Source organism: Somniosus microcephalus, chromosome 24 (genome assembly GCF_052327205.1).
Source record: "Somniosus microcephalus isolate GS21.2 chromosome 24, FLI_Smic_1.0, whole genome shotgun sequence".
Lineage (NCBI taxonomy): Eukaryota > Metazoa > Chordata > Chondrichthyes > Squaliformes > Somniosidae > Somniosus > Somniosus microcephalus.
In genome coordinates, this window is record NC_141010.1 from 28135468 (window position 1) to 28156507 (window position 21040).

The 21040-nt window shown below is 44.0% G+C and overlaps 1 protein-coding gene across 1 annotated transcript in view; it reads right to left on the bottom strand.

Annotated features, from left to right (window-relative positions):
- Positions 1 to 21040, bottom strand: part of LOC147101155 (protein HEG-like) — a 79827-nt gene that overhangs the window by 31554 nt on the left and 27233 nt on the right. The window contains exons 2-3 of the mRNA XM_085966370.1: positions 3719 to 4552; positions 1125 to 1238 (exon numbers count right to left, since the gene is read on the bottom strand). Coding sequence (XP_085822496.1) covers positions 1125 to 1238; positions 3719 to 4552 — 948 coding nt within the window. The remainder of the gene's footprint in view (positions 1 to 1124; positions 1239 to 3718; positions 4553 to 21040) is intronic.

Consider the following 21040-nt stretch of genomic DNA (forward strand, 5'->3'; position numbering starts at 1 on the left):
TTGGGCAGCACACCAGCATTTTGCTACTCTTGAAATGAGAACAGGGAGACAGGCCCTATTCAGGTAGGGGTAAAGATCAAATTTGAAAGTAAGTATTGCACTGAAGCGTCACCCTACACAATTATGCACTCAAGTTTGTAGTGGGCTTTGAACGCCCAACTTCTGACTCAAAAAGGCAAGAGTTCTATTACTGAGCCAAATTAATGTTGAAAGTATTAAAAAGGTGACAATTTAATTTCCAGCATTAATTTCAATGCAGTTAAGATTGGAGAAAGACAGCATTTCTCCAAAAGTGGTAAACTTAACACTTCAGTTTGACGAGTGGATAGAAGAAAATATTAAATACACATGAAAGAAAGTGTGTACCAGATTGTGAAGTTTAAAAGTGTATTTGGAAACCCATTTCCCTTCTTTAATCCACTTTCTCTTGGCACTAGTTACTCTTCTCCTGGTCAAAGTTGGTGGGGGGGGGGGGGGGGGGGGGGGGGAAAAGAGATGGAGGGTGGAGGAGGCAAAAGTTTCTCCAGTGTTTCCCCCCCTTTAACCAGTCTGCAATGGTCGAGGAAGGACGGGGACACACGCAAAAATACGAAGTGGCTTGAAGGAGCCACCGTCATATACAGCTCAGTGAAGCACTTTTGCTCTTGCTGGCCTGTATAGAGGACAGTTTGTGGCTTCAATAGGAGGGCATGTGAAATTGTTTCTCAGTTAGCATTGGTGATTCAATATCCACCATAAATTGCAGAATAACTAAGTAGTAGCTGTCCTGCAATATGAAGGGAACATTTGTATTTTTTTTTTTATAAATGCATCCATGATACAAGCAGGACAGCAATGAGCATGGCAGCCAGTTACTGCACAACAACTTGAGAAAGCAGCTCCACAATATAAATGCAACATTACATCTTCTCCCAACAAGGTGAAATCTTAAGCTGTTTTTATATTAGAGTCTTCTGGGTCACCAGCATTAGCGAAACCTGGCAAGTTTCCTTTCGACTGCGAGACCCCAGCGGGTCAGGAGCTGGTGCCACGGACTTGGGTATTAAGCAATATAAAAGGTCGCCTATATGTGCCAAGTGTTTGGTGTATACATCAAAACTGTAGCGTTAAGAATTTGTTTCTACCTGTCACGCAGCTATTTCCTTGGTTATTGAGCCCAGAGGGACATAGACAGGCATACGACAGAAAAAGATTCACACATTTACTGCCTGGAGGACAGATTGCATTTGCACAGTGATCTGGAAGCCAAAATAAAATAGGAATGTCAACATGTATTATTCGCAGAATAAATGTACAAGACAACAAAGTCACAGCTACACGAGGTTTTGAAACTTACTGAACACAAATAATCAAAAGCTTTGGATTAGAAGAAAAATAACAGCTTACAACCTTTTATTACAGGATTGATCAAACGTAATTATAGGGCAGTTCATAATCTTCAGTGGATTTTAACAATGGGACTGAAATTTACCCAAGCCTCGAGCAACCCACTGTCAACTGTAGTTACAGAGCTGATCACAAAATGGAGAACAAGTGCTGCAAGTAATCTTGCTCTCAAGCTTCAGCAATCATTTAAATTGCAGCTGTCATGGTCTCAGAAATTTAAAAAATCTGGACTGTGACCACTGCAAGATGACGGGACAGTCTGACAACCATTACACCAACTCCAGCTCAGGCCCTTCACTGCTGATTATACGAGGAGGAGAATCTGATTCCCATGCAAAATTTTAAACCACTCATTTATCTTCTGTATTCTGAACTGGCTGAAGCCTGAATCAAAAAAGCTTGAACCTACACGAGGCTTTTATCCGGAGACCTGGGCCAACTCTCTGGCCACACACTTATAGGCCTCAAACACATGGCTTTTTTTCATTAGTACTTTGCAAGAAAGATTTTTACCTGGCCAACTACTTAGTGTATAAGCTAGAAAGAACCGTTGAGGAAAATCTACACATACACACAATGCAGGCCATGTAATTAAGTGCATAGGAGAATAACCTGGGAAAGCAGAAGCTTCAAGACCACAAGATAATTAGGTGAAGGCAGCCATTCAGCCCATCTTCATTATTTTTTTTTTCATTCACGGGATGTGGGTGTTGCTGGCAAGGTCAGCATTTATTGCCCTTGAAGGTGGTGGTGAGCCGCCTTCTTGAACCGGTACTCCCACAGTGCTGTTAGGGAGGGAGTTCCAGGTCCCTGACCGAGCAATGAAGAAGAAACTGCAAAATATTTCCAAGTCAGGATGGTGTGTGACTTGGAGGTGGTGGCATTTCCATGCACCTGCTGCCCTTGTCCTTCTAGGTGGTAGAGGTCGCAAGTTTGGGGGGTGCTGTCGAAGAAGCCTTGGCGAGTTGCTGCAGTGCATCTTGTAGATGGTACACACTGCAGCCACAATATGCCGGTGGTGGAAGGAGTGAATGTCTAAGGTGGTGGATGGAGTGCCAATCAAGTGGGCTGCTTTGTCCTGGATGGTGTCAAGCTTCTTCAGGTCAAGTGGAGAGTATTCCATCACACTCCTGATTTGTGCCTTGTATATGGTGGAAAGGCTTTGGGGAGTCAGGATGCAAGTCATTTGCAGCAGAATAACCAGCCTCTGTAACCACAGTATGTGTGTGGCTGGTCCAGTTAAGTTTCTGGTCAATGGTGACCCCCAGGATGTTGGTGAGGGATTCAACAATGGCAATGCCACTGAATGTCAAGGGGAGGTGGTTAGACTTTCTTTTGTTGGAGATGGTCATTGTCTGGTACTTGCATGGTGCACATGTTATCTAGCGAGATCCCAATGCTTCCCCATTGTAGCATTCCAATTGTTTCTTAAATGGTTTCAGGATTTTGCATCCACTATTCTATCCAGCAGTTTATTCCCCATATTGATCATTCTGTATGAAGAATTTAGTTATAGCAGTTCTAATGTACCCAATGGTGAAAGAAACCACCCTGTAGCATAAAATCAAATAGCTTTACTAAACAAGATGGAAAACTGATGTATTCAAATTTGTAAATAAATCAGATGCCTGTTTATACAATAGGAACCATTTCACAACAGTAACTATCACAGGCACTAATGGAAAATTTAAAAAATGCCAGCAAGGCCTCCTTCATTCACATATTGACTTCTGATTTTCTTAATATTCACAGGGCATGGATTACAAGGTAACATTAATTTTTTTTAACTACTTTCCTTCCTTTTCTTTCTCAAAATAAAATATTGTCTGCCATTCACCCCTTCCCATCATACTGGAATACTTGTGACTTTTCTTATTCCAAAAGGCTCTACATTCAGGTTTCAACTGGCACACATGTTGATTGCTCACAACAGTTGTCAGTAAAGTTTTCACTACAACTCAAGATGTTTACTATACACAGTAGAAATTAAGGTCATTATGGCTGACAAGATTCAAGGTCAAGGTATAATAAATGCTTAACTTTGAGAGCACCAACACCTGGCAGGAGGAAGTTAGATCAATAATCAGCTATGGCCATGGAAAAGCTTTAGTCCATCTTACCTATAGTTATTTGGTAGATACTTGGGCCCTCAACACGGCTATTCTTTCCATTCTTACAGAATGGCTACTTGGATCGCACAAATATTGGTAACCCAAATGAAGTGTAGTTAAATACTTACTACAAATTAACGAGCCAACTTTCCAGCAAAATGGAACAAAGCCATTTACGACACTGAGCAAAGTCAACAGAAGCAAAAATGCTTGCACCTTACCTGCAGGCCGTGTTGTTGAGGTCTTTGGACGCTGTGCTGTGGACCAACTAGAATTGGAAACTTCTGTACTCAGAGACATCATCTCAGTTGTACCGTTCGTTGGCATATCAGTCGTTGACATTGTAACAGTCACCGGCGTCGTATTAGTCTTTGGCATCGTATCAGCTGTTGTCATTGTAACATTTACCAGCATTGTAACATTTGTGCTGGCTTCAGTGGTTGCAGATGTGCTGGTTAGTGTAATGATAGGTGTAACCACCGTAGATGTCTCATTTGTGGAAACTGCTGTTGACACAGGAATATTCGTATCTCCACTTGTAGTTGGTATGCTAGTTGATGCATTATTATTAGGTGTGGCAGCGATGGTTGTGTGCTTGAGTGTTAAAGTTTGGGTGACATTAGCTGTAGTACTTGTTGGCATCTCGACTGTGGCTACCATTCGAGTCGTTGGAGCACTTGCTGTTGTATCTGTCTTTTTAACTGGGGAGCTTGTGCTAACAGCGGTTACATTTGAGAGAGAGGTCTGCATTTCAGTTGTGCTCACATTCTGCTCCGTTGAAGAGGGTGCTTCACTGGACATCGAGGTCGGTGGGATGCTTGTTGAAAGGCTTGTATTGGACACCAAATGAGTGGATGACACCGAAGCCCCCTCAGGGCCAGAACTGGACGTTGAGCTAGTGCTTCCATTCGCCAGAATTTGTTTTGAAGTGAATGGTAGTTCAGTTGCCGGAGGTCCCTCTGATGTAGTGGAGCTTGATGATGTCGTGGCAGAGTCAGTCACAGGTGATGTGATTGAAGCAGACGTCACAAGACTCATTTCTGTGGCAAGTGTTCCTTTTGAAAGAAATAGAATTGCTCATATCATTAGCAAATACTTGACAAGTTGAAAGCCATAAAAGCCCTGCTAAAAAGCAGTCATTGCTGAGAAGTACAAGAAAAAGTTTAAGCTTTTGCTCAGTGATTTATATATGTGTTTTAGATTATCGGTGCTATGATTGACTTGTGATGTGGTTGCTACTGTAATAGTTTGAAGTAATTAGTAAGTGCAGTACGGCGCTGGGAATTAAGTGTTAAGTCTGTTTGAAGGCATAGATTTGGTGGCTAGTTTTTGTTAGGAGACACTACCATATTTGACTTTATACAAGTAGAAAATTTAACTTTGATGGAAAAATAGTTAATGAAAACTACAAGACCAGTGTTGCTCACCACAGTCTTGCTACATCCTAAATGTAATATGCAGTTTGCCAACTCCTTTAACACAGAAAATTTACTGATGCAGTTAAGAAAATTACACATCAATACTGAAAGATACAGGCCTCGGATAGATTTGTAATATATGATTATCTATGACCTTACAAAACTTATGTTGGATCTGTAATTCTTGGAGGTAGGTTAGCACTTGTCCATCCATCTCCCACTTCTCAATTACACCTCCAACCACCAGCATCTGAACAAGTTGTCATTTACTGTGGACCAGATCTAAAGTACTTTAAACTTCCCTCTCTTACAGAAACTTCAATCTCAATGGCAAAAACATGTATCCCAAATACCACTGGCTTGATGTTTATTTAATGGTTCAAACAGTATAAAGGTGTTGACAAAAAACAAAATCCTTTTATTTCTGCTGTTTCCCCCCCCCCCCCCCACCACTGCTCATACCTCAGTTATTATTTAAAACTTTTTGCCTGAAGTACTTAGTTGCATAGGACCAAAGTGAAAACTACAAATTTCCATGATGCATCGAGCGAACACTCAATTTGCGGCAGGGGCTTTACCACCCATCTTTCAATGTGTTGGTGCCTCCCAAATTAGAGCCCATCTTTCCCACAACTCTTTGAATCTCTCCAGATTGCCAACCCTGCTTCAGCAGTGAAATGGGCCCTATTCAAAGTCATGAATGACATCCTTTGTGACTGTGACCATGGTGAGCACTCTCTTTGTCCTGCTCTACCTTTTTGCAGCCTTTCAGACAGTTGACTACGCCACCCCCCTCCAATGCTTTGCCTCCATTGTCTAACTCCGTGGGACTGCATTTGTTTGGTTCCAAACTTGCCCATCAAATCATATCGGGGGCATCTCCAGCAATGGCTTCTCTTCCCACCTCTGCACCATTACCCTCAGAATCCCACAAGGATTTATCCTTAACCACCTCCTCCTCTTCCTCCAAAGCAGCCCTTGGTGACATCATCCACAGGCACATTGCTGACACCCAACACTATCTCTCCACCACCTCTATCAACCCCTCCCAATGCCTCAGTGTTATCAGACTGCTCAGCTGATATCCAGTCTCAATGAGCCAGAATTTCTTCCAGTTAGTTAAACATTGGGAAGATTGAAGCCAGTCTTCAGCCTTCTTCACAAACACGGCACCTGTGCCAACAATTCCAGCACCCCCCCCCCCCCACCCACCATCTCGGGTTGATCCGGAGTGCTTGCAGCAAACCTGAGCCGAGTGCCAACCCCGTATCCTCTCCATCTTTTACTACCTGATCATGTGATATAGGTTGTCAGTGGACTCGGGGATCAGGTAACGCAGTTTCATAGGAACAAGCTGAAACAATTCCAATGAGATCTTTACATCTGCAGCACTGAAGACAGGTAAAAAAAATTCCAACTCAAGCCCCAAACAGACGTGTGGAGGAAACCCTCTTGCAGGCATTTCTAGCATTTAAAGACCAATTTGTGCGTTTATCTTGCTGTAGACACTGAACTGAGTGAAGAAAAATGGCAGCTAGGGTGAAGAAATTATTTGAAAGATTTAATTTGTCAAGTTTGCGGGACTTGTTCATTTATGAATGGTAGTTTAGCAAACAATGGAGGGATTGGATCACCTGGTTTTCTGCTGGTTGTACTTACTCCTCTTACTTTGATTTTTTGAGAGAGATGAACCACAACGCTTTTAAAAACTAACTCCGTGTCTGGCTGTGCTTATCTTGTATACTATGGAATTACTGCAGTTCACCATTCAAAACTATCACATTACAACATTCTAATAAAAACTAGTGTGCAAGACACTCAGACAGATACAATGGCAAGGGAGAGAGTTATACATCATTTTCGGAAGTATTAATTTCACAGATCTGTTATGAAAGGATTTGCAAATTTCATGTCTTCCCCCACCCCCGAAGATTGACTTTTGGTTTATTAAAGAAGCCCTGGTTGGACAGAGTTTAAAATCCAGGGCTCAACAAGATGGCTGCGGTCAGCCTCATGGCCAAAGCCTGTATGTTTCAGTTTGGACTGACAGCTTGTATTCTGATGACTGTGAGAAGGAACTTTCCAGAAACTCAAATGCAGACAGACCTTCTGCATTTATGCATGAGAAGCAAACCCAGTAGCATTCGGGCCTCTGATTAAAAATCAAGGTTGTTTGCACAATCAAGAGCAGGCAAGGCCTATTCAAAATGTAGTGGGACAAGTTGAGCTGCATTCAGGCCTTCGTTTAGAAAACATCACTGTTTATAAATGATCAACAGGGCATTCAGTCTGGAATGGTCCCATCACGAAACCAGTTGGACAAAGGGGAACACTGATGAGGTGTTTAAAACCGATTATCGGCCATCCAGGTTGATGGGCCCAGATCAGTACCCTTTGTATGATTTTCAATACGTCCAGATCAGACAAAAGAATGATCTGGTGGGAGATAAGGGCTCGGGAAGGGTATAACTAGTTAGTCTCTCTCTCTCTGGGAAGTAGGATACCCACAGTTACGTTTGAATTACTGGGGTATCTCTGCTTTGGGGCGGTGAAAACCTAAAACAATCGTCAGGCAACAGGGCATGGAGCAGGCGTTTCAACATCCTAGACTGGTGAGCATCAATTTTCTGGCCCATTACAAGACAATCTAGATAGGTGCAAAGGGTGGGAGTTAAGGGGAATTGCTAAAGTGTCATTTTAGTCATTTTTCCCTCGATGTGTCCGTTTCTCCTCCCCCGTTAAGTGTAATTGTGTTGCATCCATAGTGATTTTTCTCTGTATAGTAATTGTTTCTCTATTTTTAATAAACATTGGTTTTCTTTGCACTGAACCACTGGTCTCATTTGTCTATATCGCTACTTGTAAATAAGTCCGGTGGTCAGAACCAAAAAGGGGAAGCGATTCGAACTGCACGGGGCTGGAGCAGCTCAGACACGACTGATTGGCCAGACACAAACCCCAAACCAAAACCCCCTACAGTTACAGGAGCGAGCTTCATGATCAAAGATGAATTGCAAACATTTAAAAATAGCGAGTAGTGTTTACTCTGTCAGCTGTGGCTCAGTGGGTAGCACACTCGCCTGAGTCAGAAGGTTGTGGGTTCAAGTCCCACTCCAGAGACTCGAGCACATAAATCTGTCGGAGGTACCGTCTGCTCTCAGGTAAAAGATCCCATGGCACTATTTAGAAGAGCAGGGGAGATATCCCCGGTGTCCTGGCCAATATTTATCCCTCAACCAACATCACTAAAACAGATCTGGTCATTACCACATTGCTGTTTGTGGGAGCATGCTACCGCGTTTCCCACATTACAACTACACTCCAAGTAAAGTGCTTTGAGACGTCTGGTGGTCGTGAAAGGTGCTATATAAATGCAAGACTTTCTTTCTGAAGAATGAATATTTAAAAAATAGGCAAATAGCCCATCTTACACCGTGAAACCCCACAATACATAATCTCTATACAGAGCAAATATACAGACATAACCCTATTTAGATTTAATTTTTATGCAAGTGCTTAAGTTATGAAAATTCTATGGCTGTTACACTTATACAGACTGCAAATCCAATCTAGAATGCCAGCATTTCCCAAATCGATTGATTGCAGTTTAACTTCTAGTGTTTGGTCCCAAAATCACCATAGTTTCAGGAATGTGTCCTTGCTTCAAGGTCTGTTTAAGTTCTTGGATGTGTATCTGGGTAAACAGTTTGGTCATCGTTTGTAGGTATGGAGATTATCGAATGCCTCCATAAATTCTCTCTTCAGGTGTTTGAACAAAAATCTGATATGACCTGCGACTACAGTGAATTTATTACACACATAATTGAAGAGTTATATATCCAACTCAGTAGACAAAATAAGATTGCAACTCTAAGACAAAGTTAAATCTTTGTAAATAACTTATACATATATTATTTCTCTTTTCCTTCGGTTATTTCAACTTGTCTTCTGAAGATTTGCAAACATCCTTAACATGAGCTTCTCTAACTGCTCAATCCATACATGCTCGATTTTCTCCTTTATGTCCAGAAGAGCGTTGCCAGGACATTCTGGATTTTGAATATCCAATGTCTCAAATTCAAAAAAGGAATGGTCAGACAAATATAAACTGAACCAATCACACAGCATAGTTTAAGCTTGAATTATACTTCTCAAACTTGCAACTGACAAGACTTGCAATATATTGTATTGGATAGGCTTGGGAACAAGATTTCTGGTTTTAGCTGACTTGTTTAAATTCCATAGCAAAATACTGCAGATGCTGGAAATCCGAAATAACAACAGAAAACGCTGGAAAAACTCAGCAGGCCAGGGCAGCATCAGTGGAGCGAGAGAGTTAACGTTTCAGGTTGATGACCTGAAACGTTAACTCTGTTTCGCTCTCCATCGATGCTGCCTGGCCTGCTGAATTTTTCCAGCGTTTTCTGTTGTTTAAATTCCAAATGCATTATGATTGGGCTTAAAGGTACAGCCATCACCATAATGACACTTGACAAAGTGGCAGAATTTCTCACAGTAGTACACATTTTAATTTAAAAACAGGTATTACCAGGGATTAGCTTCCTTGGAATTGCGAGAGAGACTAATGCCATTCATGTTTTTTTTTTTTTTTTTTTTAAGGGGGGTGGGAAGGGGAAAGAGCTTTGGCTGCAATATTACACAGTGATCATGGTCTCATTCACAAGCATAAAGCCTAAATACTAAAACTACCATATTTTATAAAGAAACATGTAGTTACATTTGTTGGAATGGTTTCAACTGATGCTGTACAAACAGGCAGTTTCATACATGCTGAGTAAGTGGAGCTCAGAGCGCCAAACAATGGAAAACAATGGCAATACTTGGTAAACAAAACCATTCCTCTTTCAAAGCAGAGAGGACACTGCTAACAGTTACCATCTTTCCACTTGGGGAGCCCAACACTGCTTCCAGCCAGAACACATACTTTGCTCAACACCTACAAAGAAATTTGCAAATGGTGATAGAAAAGAATGACTTGCATTTATATAGCGCCCATCACGGCCACCGGACGTCTCAAAGCACTTTACAGCCAATGAAGTACTTTTGAAGTGGAGTCACTGTTGTAATGTGGGATACGTGGCAGCCAATTTGTGCACAACAAGGTCCCACAAACAGCAATGCGATAATGACCAGATAATCTGTTTTAGTGATGTTGATTGAGGGAGAAATATTGGCCCAGGACAACTGGGGGATAACTCCCCTGCTCTTCTTCGAAATAGTGGGATCTTTTACGTCTCGTTCCATAGCTCTCAATATCAGAATGGCTAGCAATGAACACTTATAATCAGAAGGAGCAAGATAGGTTGCAAACCCATTTAATTATATGGAGCTGTGTTTAAGGAGGTCATAACGAAGTTAAGACACAGAACATTTTGAATCCAAATTAACAAGTCTCAATCCAAATGAGCAAAACTAGATAAACCGGCACTTCCACCTGAACCGCCCTCCCCCCCCCCCTCCTCCCATTCTACTCTATTCTTTTGGTCTCTCTAATGTTGCATTTTGGAATGCATTCTTACATCATGTACCCACAACATGATGTGCCCACAAACTTTTAAGTGACCAACCACCACCAATTAGGGATGGAAAACACATTAACTTCTTCTCTGGATTTAACTGGAACCCAGATACACAGGGTGAAAGGAATCCATTTTAATGGTTTACAAGTTTTGCCTGAAGATGGTGTTGGAAAATGATTCCGAGAAGTTCCTTTTAATACTACAAAGTAATTGAACTTCCAACTCCTACAGGATGGGCAAGCACTCAGCTGAATAGTTTGTTTATAATCAGTAAGCATTACTTAGCCTCTTAAAGACACGACACTGAACTGCTTTATAAAAATAAAAAATGAGGACTTCAGGTTGTTCTGTGTGATCAAGTCCAGTCATGTGGAATTAGGTGTAGATCAGCCACACAGTAAATGAAACTAGTTTGCCAAATGGCAAAATGCTTTGCAATGCAACTTTCAATTCCCAGCCTTAAAGACCTATCATGCCCTTTTTCTACACCTTATTTTCTCATCTTTCCTTCTTTTTTCTACTCACTTTGGGCAATGCAGTCAACAGTGGTGTTACCCTTCAAGGCAAGGGCATTTACTGTATTCTCTGAAAAATTGAGTGGGTGTGTATTTTTTTTTACATTAAACAGATTAATGGTTTTCTTCGTTTTAACTAACAATTTTCCAAGTTCACTTTCACACAACATGCAGTTCAGCTCAAATCCCCCGCATGAAGCTAATTACAAAAAGGAGACAAGAGGTTTCCCTCCTCTTCCCCCTCAACATAAAAAGGTTATAGGCAGACACTTTTATACTGCCAGCTTCCTCAACTAAGGAATTTCCTACACTACAAAAGTGCACAATTCCCAGCCCTAGCAGCAGCTAATCAGTAAAAGGTTAGGATTTCACCTTTCCAATAGCAAGCATTCCAACTGAGGGAAGAAACATCCAAATTCAGCTACACAAAAAAGTGTTTGACTAACCTTTTTGTTGCGGTGGGGAAGGGCCATTTTGTGATGACATCACACACAAGCACTGTGATGATCCATTTTCATGCGATTTACATCACTTTATTTGGAAAAGGAACAGTTGTCTTAAATTCTTTGAAGATAAATGTCCCTTAAAAGCACAACACGGACAGGCTACGTGTATTGTTTTGGGCAATTAACTTGCATGGGGTCAGAGAAATTAAATTCTCACTCCACAATTAGGATTGCAAGGCGGTTCCATATTCAAGCCTATTAATTTACATAGGATACAAAGCACAGAAACAGGCCATTCGGCCCAACCAGTTCATGCCGGCGTTTATGCTCCACTCGAGCCTTCTCCAGTCTTTCCTCATCTAACTCTATTAGCATAACCCTCTATTCTCTTCTCCCTCATATGCTTGTCTAGCCTCCCCTTAAATGCATCTATACTATTCGCTTCAACCACTCCGTGGTAGTCACTTCCACATTCTCACCACTCTGTGGGTAAAGAAGTTTCTTCTGAATTCCCTATTTGATTTCTTATATTGATGGCCTCTGGTTTTGCTCTTCCCCACAAGTGGAAACACTCACTATCTACCCTATCAAAACCTTACATGATTTTAAAGACCTCCATTAGGTCACCCCTCAGCCTTCTCTTTTCCAAGAGGAAAAAAAGAGACCCAGATTGTTCACCCTTGCATTTCTGGTATCATCCTTGTAAATCTTCTCTGCACTCTCTGCAGTGCCTCTATCCTTTTTATAATATGGTGACCAGTACTCCAAGTGTGGTCTAACCAAGGTTCGATACAAGTTTAGCATAACTACTCTACTTTTCAATTCTATCCCACCAGAAATAAACCCTGGGGCTTGGTTTGCTTTTTTATGGCCTTGTTAACTTTTTCTTTGTTCTAAAACAAGCACAAACCACTGCCTTGTTCATTCAGTGGTGGGCTGCTTGTGTTACTTCCTCATAGTATTAATTGGTCAATAAGACATTCTTCAATCTCTAGCTGTAAATATGGGATTACCTTACAGGAAATAGTTAGGAATGGGATTCTCAAACAAAATGTAGTCTCAAAATATAGGGGGTAGAAATTGTTCCTCGTCACCAATTTGCCACATGGAAAATGGGGGCATAAAGCATCAATTTTAAACGGGCCATGTCCCGCACGCCCACGGATGCCTGAAATAGATCTGACCCCATTTTGGCAGCTGTGCAGTGATCTCTACAGCAAAAAGTGTGCAACTAGACATCAAGCAAAAAGACCCAAATCAGGCCAAGCTGCAATGTTATAGAAAAAAGGAAAGACTTCCATTTATATATAGTAGTGCCTTTCACGCCCTCATGTCTTCCCAAAGCATTAACCAGCAATGAAGTGTAGTCACTTGTAATGCGGATGTCGAAACAATTAATGGTCTAGATACACACACACACGAGGAATAGTTACTTGGAATAAGGTACTGGCGTGTTGGTGCCGACTTTGGAACTGTATCTCAAGTACCTTCAGGAGAGGAGGTAAAATGAATAAAACTAAAAAAAAATCCTGCAGCAGCGGTTGAACTGCGCTGTATTTGTAATATTAGTTTAACACTTACCAAATCACACTTTAGCCCCTACTGAGGGAACTAGTAAATGAAAGGCCATCTTATCCCTTCCTGCTCTGTATGAAACCCAACTGGGTAAGATGAAAGGGTAGTCAGAGAAGTTGTTTTCACTTGGGGGAGGGGCAGAGACCAAAACTAGGGGCCATAAATATAAGACCGACAGTCACTAATAAATCCAATAAGGAATTCAGGAGAAACTTCTTTACTCAGAAAGTGGTTGGAATTTGGAACTTGCTACCACATGGAGCAGTTGAGGCAAATAGCATAGTTGCATTTAAGAAAAAGCTAAACACATGAGGGGAAAAAGGAATAGAAGGTTATCTGGATATGGTTAGATGAATTAGGGTGGGAGGAGGCTCGTGTGGAGCATAAACACCAACATGGACAAGTTGGGCAGAATGGTCTGTTTCTGTGATGTACGTTCTATGTCATTCCATGTTTAAAAAAAAGGTTTTAAAGAGAAACTCAGTTCTACACTTAAAAACTGGTTTAGAAAATCTAGTTTAAAAACAATATGCAATAGCTCCCCATTTTTACTGGTTATATTTACTGTCAGTCAGCAATTGAAAGCTATGTCAAAGTGAACACGTCGAAGAGCTTTGTTTACCAACAGTCAATTATTATTTTCCAGCAAGTGGCAGGTAGGAGTGGGTCAACTTTGACCCTGCCCATTCAGTGTGGTTTTTCTAATGCTGCAAGCCAATGAATCAGCTCGGCGTGTAACTGCGTTCAGCATATGCTCCTTCACGTTGTACAAGCAAAACAGCAAGCAGATTCATGCTCTTAGTTCAGAGCCAATTTCCAGATTCACTGAAAGCACCTCAGCCTTTAGTGCAAACCCAGAACCGAAAGATTAGGGAGTGACAGCAAGATCTGTCAAAGTCCAACACTTTCACTTGAATAACTTTACTAAAAGAATCAGTTTGTTTTGCAAAATAGAACACATCTGGTTTTTTAACCAACACACAAATGGATGGCTTCAAAGAAGTGCTTTAGTACAAATTCCTTGCATTCCCCAATGTCACACCTGCAAGCACCCAGGCTGTTATTTAGGCAATGGAAAATGGTGCAAAGTCAACATCTATTGCTCCCAAATTACCTAGACCCTATGGTAATTCAAGGTATTCGTCCTTATTCAGCTATTTGAAGAATTAAATACAACTGCAGCCAAGCCTGGTCTGGGTTAATTATTTTCTATTAATGTCAAGAATTTCCCAATGATTACTTACGATACTTCCATTATATTACAGGTCATCAGACACAGCACAGGCCTATCTGGTTGCTCAGTCTCAGACAGTGTTGTTCATGGCATTCATGAATCACTTGCCAAATTAGAGATGTTTCAACATACATTAGACCATGGGCACTGTCTGGGGTTGTCCCCTGGAATTCCAGACCTTCTGTATATTAGTGAAACAGAACATAGCTTAAATTAAAAAGGAAACTTGTACCAGAAAATTCCAACGTGCATGTTCATGGTGTAGAAATCCATGGGTGCTGTGCCAGGACAGGAGAGGAGATGCAAAAGCCAAGTACAAAGCATTCATTTGCCTTCCCCTATTTAATAGTTAAAACAGACAAGTCTAGTTCTTTACTTTGTAATGATGATTTCATCAGGAGACATTCCTGAAACAACCCAGTTTGCCCAATGCTGCAATTTGGGACATGAAATTTCAGTACTCTACTTGAAGGACATTTTTACATTCCAAGTCTTTTTTGTACTGGAAATTACAATTATGCCTCCAGCACAAAAGGTCTATATTTAGTATGACATCTTTCCTCCCTGAAGTCAGAGGCGAAGTTAAATTAAATGGGTACAATGATCACAACGTGTGCCTGTAATCAGCCAGAGAACACAACCCAACCTCTCGGAAACATCCAGGGATTATCCAACATTCCTGAAATATTTCACAGCTGGTATCCTGCAGCATACCAGCCGGATTACTTCAGCCACCTCCCCCTCCAAAGCGGAGAACATTTCCTGATACCAGGAGCTTTCCTTGCTCCTTTTCTAGCCTTTGTTAGCTCAATGACAGACACCAGAGCCCTGCATTGCAGCAAGACCGAACTATTTCACAACTAGCATAGTACGCAAGATAATAGCACCGCCAGCAAGTCCTCAATTGTGTGGCTGCCATTTCCCTGGCTTAAGTGCTCAATGTAACTGACCCACATGCCACTTCAGCATCTACAAAATCCACCAGAACACCATTTTAAACACTGATCAGCTCAAACCCAGGTCTCTCCATTCATACTGGTCAAGTGGCCACATGCGATGAAGTGGGACACTCCTGTTCTGTTGTGTGTTAGCACAAACAATAGCTGTGATCTGGAGTGCTACACCAGGGCATTTCCCTATTCGACAGACGCTTGGGTAGCTGAAATGGTCTTGATTTATCCAAGCAAGATTCAAGCGTGGTTACCCTTTATAACTTCAAATCAATACCATTCACCAGGAGTCTGGGATTTTAAAACTGCCAAGCTTTGCACTTTGAAAAAGGAATCAAAGCATTACATCAGCCACTGAAACTCCAACTTCAGTTTTGTTCCGCTGTTGTTCAATTGCCCTGTTGAGACTGGACATCAGATGGGTCAGCTTGTTGAGTCCACATAGCTTTGCAGGAGGGGACCATTGCAGATACAGATGACGTGCCTCAATATTGACATGCCTCAATAACTTCAAGACTCGAAGTTAGCAGAATAAAACAAAGGCTTTTATTAGCAAAGAAAAGATGCCGGTGGCTGCACCTAGCGTGCTGCTGTTCTACTGCAGGACAAGCCTGGACTTGTCTTAAGTAGGGCCAGGTATGGGCGGAGCCGACACAAAGGGGGCGGTGCCCTATACACAATACAAGGTACAAACACCGGAGCAGGCAATACAATATATACAGTTAACTACAGAGTCTGATGAATGACATATTTCACCACATTCACCCCTTCTACAGATTTAGTCTGTCCGGGGGTGTGATAGTCCTCTGTGACCGACGTAACGGTTGCGGTGCCCCGGGTGGTCTCCTGGGTCTCTGCCGGGGGCGCCACCGGGGTTGTTGACGGAGTAGGTGGTGGGGGAGTAGGTGGTGGGTGTACTGTTGGCTGGTGTTCTTCCGGGGGTGATGAAAAATTAGTGGGTGGATAATAGTTGTGGTTGTTGTTGTAGTCGTTGTCGCTGTTGTTACCGGCTGGGGCGAGATCTTTTATGGACACAATGTCCTCCCGTCAGTCGGCGTGTCGGACATACGCATATTGTGGGTTGGCGTGGAGCAGGTGCACTGGCTCCACGAGGGGGTCCGTCTTGTGGCCCCTCACATGCTTCCGCAGAAGTACCGGACCTGGGGTGGAGAACCATGACTGTATGGATACGCCCGAGGTGGATTTCCGGGGGAACACAAACATTAGCTCATGAGGCGTGGCATTAGTGGCGGTACACAATAGTGACCGTATTGAGTGGAGCACATCTGGGAGGACTTCCTGCCAGCGGGAGATAGGGAGGCCCTTGGTCCTTAGAGTTAGGGTGACTGCCCTCCATACTGTCCCGTTCTCTCGCTCCACCTGACCGTTACCCCGGGGGTTGTAGCTGGTGGTACGGCTCGTGGCAATCCCCTTGGACAGCATGTACTGGCGTAGCTCTTCACTCATGAAGGCCTCCCCCCTATCCGTGTGGATATAGCTTGGCATACCGAACAGGCAGTTGAGGCATTTAATGACCGTGGCGCTGGTCATGTCTGGGCAGGGGAAGGCGAATGGGAAACGGGAGTATTCGCCCACAATGTTCAGGAAGTAAACATTGCAGTCGACGGACGGGAGGGGGCCCTTGAAATCTAAGCTAAGCCGCTCAAAGGGCCGTGTAGCTTTGATTAGGTGGGCTCTATCAGGGCGGTAGAACCGAGGCTTGCACTCAGCGCAGGTGCGGCAGTTCCTGGTCAGAGACCGAACTTCCTCAATCGAGTAGGGGAAGTTGCGGGACTTTATGAAGTGGAACAGCCGCGTGACCCCTGGGTGGCAGAGGTCGTTGTGGAGGGTCTGTAGCCGATCCCCGGTGGCGTTGGCACACATCCCTCGTGAGAGGGCGTCGGGGGATTCGTTAAGGGCCCCCGGCCGGTATATGATGTCGTACTCGAAGGTGGAGAGCTCGATCCGCCACCTAAGAATCTTATCATTTTTAATCTTCCCCCTCTGTTTATTATTGAACATAAACGCTACCGACCGCTGGTCGGTAAGTAGGGTGAAGCGTTTGCCGGCTAGGTAGTGCCGCCAGTGGCGCACTGCCTCCACAATGGCTTGGGCCTCCTTTTCCACGGAGGAGTGTCTGATCTCAGGCCCCTGGAGGGTCCTCGAGAAGAAAGCTACGGGCCGCCCTGCCTGGTTGAGGGTGGCCGCCAAGGCAAAGTCAGACGCATCACTTTCCACTTGAAAGGGAGTGTTCTCGTCCACTGCCTGTAGCGTGGCCTGCTCAATATCCTGCTTAATGCTTTTGAAGGCAGCGTGGGCCTCAGCAGAGAGCGGGAAAAAGGATGCTTTCAAGAGGGGACGGGCTTTATCGGAGTAGTTAGGGACCCATTGGGCATAATACGAGAATAACCCCAGGCACCTTTTCAGGGCTTTGGGAGTGTTGGGCAGGGGCAGCTCCCGTAGGGGGCGCAATCGGTCGGGGTCTGGTCCGATTTCCCCATTCTCCACCACGCTGCCTAGTATGCAAAGGCGCGTGGTGTTGAAAACGCACTTGTCCTCGTTGTAGGTGAGGTTGAGTTTGTGTGGTTTTCAGAAACCTCGCGAGGTTTGAGTCGTGGTCCTGTTGGTTGTGACCGCAGATGGTGACGTTGTCGGAGGTAGGGGAAGGTTGCCTGCAAGTGGTGGTCATCGACCATGCGGTCCATCTCCCTCTGAAAGACCGAGACCCCATTCGTCACCCCAAAGGGGACTCTGAGGAACTGGTAGAGGCGTCCGTTTGCCTCGAAGGCGGTGTACGGGCGGTCCTCTGGTCTGATAGGGAGCTGGTGGTACGCTGACTTGAGGTCGATGGTGGCAAACACCCGGTATTGGGCGATTTGGTTCACCATCTCGGATATGCGGGGTAGCGGGTGGGACAAGATGGTGGGCCACACGAGGCCGGGTAAGATGGCGTCCACGCTGTCTGCTCGCGAGATGGCGGACCCCACGAGGTCGGACAAGATGGCGTCCAAGATGGCCGCTCCCACGGCGCGCACGCGGCGGTGGCGGTTTTGCCTGCGGGGTTCCCTCTGCACACCTTCCCAAAGTGGCCCTTCTTACCGCACTTAAAGCAGGTGGTGCCTTTCGCCGGGCACAGGTTCCTGGTGTGCTTCGGCTGCCCGCAGAAGTAGCATTTGGGGCCCCGATGCGTCGCGGCGGTCGTAGGGCTTCTGGGGGGATAGCAGGGCCCCGACTGTGTTGGGCTACCGGGCGGGGAAACAGAGGCGGCGTGGGCCGCGCGGCCTGCCGGGTAGGAGTCAGAGTTCTTCTGAGCCACATCCAACGATCGCGCTGTGTCCACAGCCTGTGTCAGATCTAGGCCCGTTTTCTCTAGCAGTCTCTGCCGGATATAATTAGAGCTAAGGCCTGCGATAAAGGCATCCCGAATCAGCTCGTCTGTGTATACCGTGGCTTTCACGTCTTTGCACTTGCAGTCTTTGCCAAGCACTTTTAGGGTGACTAGAAAGTCCTCTAGCGACTCTCCGGGTCGCTGTGTGCAGGTAGCAAGCAGGTGCCTGGCGTACACTTCGTTGGTAGGCCGCTGATGGTGGGCCTTTAGGATGTTGCAGGCATCCAGGTAGCTGGCGGCGTCTTGTATGAGTGGAAAAACCCAGTGGCTTACCCGATTCTGTAGGATCCCGAGTTTCACGTCTCCGGTGGCTTTAGAGGCTGTGACGGCTTCGGAGTTGGCCATAAAGAATTCCAAGCACTAGAACCAGTGTCCAAACCGTGCCGATGCATCCGAAGCATGCGGGTCCAAGTCCAAGCGTTCCGGTTTCAAAAGTTGATCCATCGTTAAAAGTTTGCTAATAAAATTGACATGCCTCAATAACTTCAAGACTCGAAGTTAGCAGAATAAAACAAAGGCTTTTATTAGCAAAGAAAAGATGCCGGTGGCTGCACCTAGCGTGCTGCTGTTCTACTGCAGGACAAGCCTGGACTTGTCTTAAGTAGGGCCAAGTATGGGCGGAGCTGACACAAAGGGGGCGGTGCCCTATACACAATACAAGGTACAAACACCGGAGCAGGCAATACAATATATACAGTTAACTACAGAGTCTGATGAATGACATATTTCATCACAACAGACTCCAAACTGCAACTGCTCAAAGTGGAAGGAGTGAGCAACTGTCGAATGACAAGATCTTGGATATCTTTCTACAACAAGTATTTATATAGCACTGTTAATATAGTAAAACGTCCCAAGTCGCTGCACAGGAGTATTTTAAGACAAAAAATGACACTGATCCACATAAGGATAATTAGGGCAGGTGACCAAAAGCTTGGTCAAAGAGGAAGGCTTTAAGGAGCGTCTTAAAAGGAGGAAAGAGAGGTAGCGAGGCGGAGAGGTTTAGGCAGGGAATTCCAGAGCTTAGGACCTAGGCAACAGAAGGCACGGCCACCAATGGTTGAGCGATTATAAATCAGGGATGCTCAAGAGGGCAGAATTATGGGAACGCAGATATCTCGGGAGGGTTGGGGAAGGGAAGATTGTGGGGCAGAAGGAGACTACAGAGATAGGAAGTAACCGAAATCTAAAATCGAAGTAACAGGAAAAAATTACAGCAAAAACATTGTGCTGAAGAAATTCTTAATGCCTGTAGATAAATGCACTGCATGGCGAGGTACTGCGCAACATGGACCAGGAAGGTACCTGGCTCACTGGACTGTGCCGGTAGAGACCACTTTGGCCATAGCCACTTGTGTGAAGTGCCAGAGGGCAGCTGCTGCCTCCAGGACCACGTGCCACCCTGGGTCACCACCTTCAGAAAAAGGTGGTAGAAATAAAAATATAAAGCACACATGGGTGATGGTCTATTAACAAAATAAAATGACACCAATTGAAGCAAATTTGTAAATGTGATTAGTAACTGGAAAATATAAAAAACAAAACACCCACTTTATGGCACAGATTGTTTTATGAAATGTAACTCAGTAGGACTAGGACACCAAGCCATAATGTCATTAAACAACTTTCCATAGTGACAGAACCAATGTTCCAGATCATCCTGGAAATTGTATTGCTTGATTACAACAATTGAAAGTTAAATATAGGCATGCTGGCGTGCATGGAAACTGTTGATATTTCAAAGGCAATTACACAGAAAGGAGTTGAAATAACCAACGGGGTCAGTTAGGTTGTGTTGGGAGTGGGGTGTGTGGGTGTACAAGTGGTTTTGTACACTACAGTATCGCTTGAGCTGGATAGGCACAAACTCTTCCTGCAAAAATGACGTCCCATTCATGTTCAATTGCAGTGGGATGAGATAGCAACAATGGAGATCGTGGTACAGAATCGTTAAAGTAAAACCATGTGATAAAGAAATAAAGACTACAGAATCTACTGACTTACAAACATCAGACTTTGAGTTAACATGGTAACCCTTCACTAGGGGTGATTAAACAGCTTTCAGATTTGGATTTTGAAGCAGCCTACTCTTTGCAGAAACTCAACATAGCAGTTGTAAAAAAAGTGAATCTGTTTAGACTTCCGCACGCACAGAGTTTGAAAAGAATTGCCAGTAGCCTGAGAAGCTATTAGAATGGACATATTTATCCAGCTGGATTGAAATACCCAAGCACTGCATATTAGCAGAAACGTGCCACTGTTATTGTGTCCAACTTTGTGGAACATGAAAGCACACAGGGTACTGCAGCTATCTTGAGCGGACACAAGGTTTTCAGTGACTGAACCATTTTAACAAACTAGAACTATTACAGCACGTAACAGTTCACGATGATTAGAGATTATGTCAGTAACACGGATTCAAAGCATTTCTAATTATATTGCCCCCTCACTTGATGCTTCATGTTCTTGCCTGTAAC